This window comes from Poecilia latipinna, unplaced genomic scaffold (assembly GCF_001443285.1).
Source record: "Poecilia latipinna isolate Pla-1442-1.1 unplaced genomic scaffold, P_latipinna-1.0 Scaffold1400, whole genome shotgun sequence".
Taxonomy (NCBI): domain Eukaryota; kingdom Metazoa; phylum Chordata; class Actinopteri; order Cyprinodontiformes; family Poeciliidae; genus Poecilia; species Poecilia latipinna.
The window spans coordinates 102,580-105,758 of record NW_015114016.1 but is presented as its reverse complement, the minus strand read 5'-3'; the positions used below and the strand labels follow the sequence as shown (position 1 = coordinate 105,758).

The window sequence follows — 3,179 nt, the reverse complement described above, 5'->3', positions numbered from 1 at the left end:
TTAAGGTGGACTGACGTTAAGGTGGACTGACGTTAAGGTGGACTGATGTTAAGGTGGACTGATGTTAAGGTGGACTGACGTTAAGGTGGACTGACGTTAAGGTGGACTGACGTTAAGGTGGACTGACTTTAAGGTGGACTGACTTTAAGGTGGACTGACCTTAATGTCAGTCTACGTTAAGGTGGACTGATGTTAAGGTGGACTGACTTTAAGGTGGACTGACCTTAATGTCAGTCTACGTTAAGGTGGACTGATGTTAAGGTGGACTGACTTTAAGGGCGGCAGAGTGCCCCCTGTTGGACGCTGCTGTCATCATGGAAATCTCATTAAATCTGACTTTTTATTTTAACCACCATCATAACCTCTGACAGACATCAATGAAGGCCCAGGAACACCCGGGCTGGTTCTGATCCGGTTCTGGTCCGACTCCCTCTTCAGCTTCTCTTAATTTCATCAAATAGTAAAAATAAAAGTCATCAGCTGCAGATCTGGAGAACATTTTATTTTTTTATTAAATAACTCTACCCAACCAGAGTCACTTCCTGTTAGTGACATTTGCTCATCCAACCCAGTTTAACCAGTACCAAACCAGTTGAAAAAGGTTGACCCTACTGGAACTGGACTGAACTAGTTCAAACTGGTTCGGAGCAGATTTAGTCCCCGCCCCTCCCAAAGTTCTGCTTCCTGTTTTATCTACACGAACCAGTTCAAACTGGGTTTGAACCAGTCTGAACCAGATTGTAAGCAGTTTTTACCAGTTACACCAGTTCAGCCAGCCGATCCCGACCAGACCCTTTCCAACGCAGAGAACAGTCAGAGGCACGAAGCAGCAAGAAAACCAGACTGGAACCAGTCCTGTTCCAGTCCAACTGTGATCCAGTTCCGGTCGTGTTCCGGTACCAGTCCGGCTCCAGTCCGCCTGTGGTCCAGTTCCAGTCGGTTTCCAGTACCAGTTTGGCTCTGGTCTGGCTCCGGTCCGGTTCTGGTCCGGCTCTGGTCCGACTCCGGTCGGTTTCCGGTCCGGTTCCAATCGGGTTCTGGTACCAGTCGTTCTCCGGTCCGGCTCCACGCCGGTTCCTGTCCGGTTCTAGTCCAGCTCTGTGTAGCGCCCTCTACACCAGTGGCGCCCAGTGCAGAGAGCCGATGGCCAGCAGCGCCTGGCAGGCGGCCGAGTCGAGCCAGACGGACTCCACCAGGCTGAAGTGCAAGAATCCGAGCGCGAAGCCGCAGCCGACATTCGACAGGTGATGCTTCCCCAGCAGGACCCGGGACACGCCCACCAGGAAGGCCCACAGATACAGCAGGATCCGGAGGGGCACCTAGGGGGCAAAGGTCAGCATGGGGTCAGCTCCGCTGAGACGCGGGCGGTGACTAGCGGCGGCCACTCACCGCCAGCACCAGGTGGTTCAGCAGGAAGCGGGACACCATGACGGCCCGGCTGGCGTGGGCGGCGGGGAACGAGTACACATCCAGGGCGACGTGGTCCAGGAACCCTGGGGGGGCGTCCCACGGCCCCCGGCGCTGCACCAGCTTCTGCACGCCCGCGATGGTCATCAGGTCCAAGAGCAGGGCTGGGGGGGTTCAAAGGTCAGCAGAGACAGACAGGTCAAAGGTCAGCAGAGACAGATGGGTCAAAGGTCATCAGGCTCACCCAGCAACAGGTTGACCAGGACTTCCTGTCCCGCCAGCGAGTTGCTGCGCCACAGGCAGAGCAGCGTCCCGCAGAGCCAGGGCAGTGCATGTCCAGAGAAGGCCAGCAGGGCCACCATGGGGCGCAGTGGGGCCCCGGGGCCACGGGCCCCAACGCACACGCCCAGACGCCTGGACAGGCTGATGTCAATGGCGAGCAGCGAGTTGATGGCGATGCCGCGGAAGGATGGGTTCAGCTGCATGCAGTCCTGCTCAGGCCAGCGGGACCCGTCTTTCGGAACCGCGTCTCCTGATGTGGCTCCTTCAGAGGAGTCCCTGGACCCCCTGGGGACACAGAGGGACAGATGTAAAGGACTGTTGATGAGAACTTTGTCACATCGTCATGGTAACAACGTTCCTACATCTCCATGACGGTGACTCTAAAGAACCTCTGACACCAGAACCAGAACATTGAGCAAGAGTGGACGGGGTTTACCCCCAATCCCTGCTCCACCTGCTGGTGGCGGTCAGAGGGGGCAGGGGTCCTGGCTTCTTCTAGCTCTTACCTCCTCACAGCGGTGGGCGGAGCCTCTTACCTCCTAACAGCGGTGGGCGGAGCCTCTTACCTCCTAACAGCGGTGGGCGGAGCCTCTTACCTCGCCATGGCGTCGTCCTGCTGACTTGGGCGTCTCGTGGCGGTTCTCCTCGCTGCTCCGGCCCGCCCCTCCCCGGCAGAGGTTTCTCTGCGGACCGGCTGGTTCAGGGACATGAACTCGGGCCGGTTCAGGACATTATTCCGGTCCCTGGGCCGGCTCCGGGTCTGGGTGCCGGGCATGGTGGAGCTGCAGCGGAGGACTGGGACAGAACCAGAGAAGCTCTGCTATAAATACACCTGCTGGCCTCCTTCTACTGCTGTCAGCTGCTCAGTGTGAGACTGTGTGTGTGTGTGCGTGTGTGTGTGTGAAACCAGAGCTGCAGCTTTAAACTGTTGTGGACATTTTCTTTTTACAGAGTGAAGGAAAACTATTTCAAGCCCAAAGACCCAGAGAGAAAATATTCCAATCAGTATTTATTGGAAGTCTCAGCTCACTGATCATCAGCAGAAACAGCCTGGAGCCGAAGTCAGCTTACAGTTTATAGGGAGGGTTTCATTCATTCACAGAGTTTGATCATGTACTTGGTTACAGAACAGTAAGTACACAGATCTTCACTAGGAGTCAAGAGAGACAAAGAAACAAGTCAATAACTTCACTGTAACCCCAAATCCAGAGAACCTAACCGGCTTCAGAACCTTTTTCATGATCTCATGCTTCACACAAGAATCATAATACTGTTGATTCAGATTCACAGATTTTCCACTGCCAAAGCAGCACACTCCATGTTAATCAGGTTTGTTACGTTGAAGTTTTCACCATTCAGTCCCAAGCAGAGCCTCCAAATGAGGCTTCAGACCTCCACCTGTTAGCTAAACCTGTTAGCTCCACCTGTTAGCTAAACCTGTTAGCTCCACCTGTAAGCTAAACCTGTTGGACCTGGAGAATGTCAACATT

The 3,179-nt window shown here is 54.6% G+C and overlaps 1 protein-coding gene across 3 annotated transcripts; it reads right to left on the bottom strand.

Moving 5' to 3' along the window:
- Positions 1-949: 949 nt before the first annotated feature.
- On the bottom strand, positions 950-2,734 carry LOC106962337 (probable lipid phosphate phosphatase PPAPDC3). 3 transcript variants are annotated; one of them, XM_015056700.1, is made up of 5 exons: positions 2,286-2,734; positions 1,652-1,974; positions 1,390-1,571; positions 1,098-1,319; positions 950-982 (listed from the first exon to the last, which is right to left on the bottom strand). In XM_015056700.1, the coding sequence occupies exons 1-4, from the start codon at positions 2,462-2,464 to the stop codon at positions 1,113-1,115; spliced, it is 891 nt and encodes a 296-aa protein (XP_014912186.1). In that variant the 5' UTR covers positions 2,465-2,734; the 3' UTR covers positions 950-982; positions 1,098-1,112. The 3 variants fall into 3 exon arrangements, with proteins under 3 accessions (XP_014912186.1, XP_014912188.1, XP_014912185.1); XM_015056702.1 differs by having other exon boundaries at positions 962-1,007; positions 1,101-1,319; XM_015056699.1 differs by lacking the exon at positions 950-982 and having other exon boundaries at positions 1,030-1,319.
- Positions 2,735-3,179: the final 445 nt, after the last annotated feature.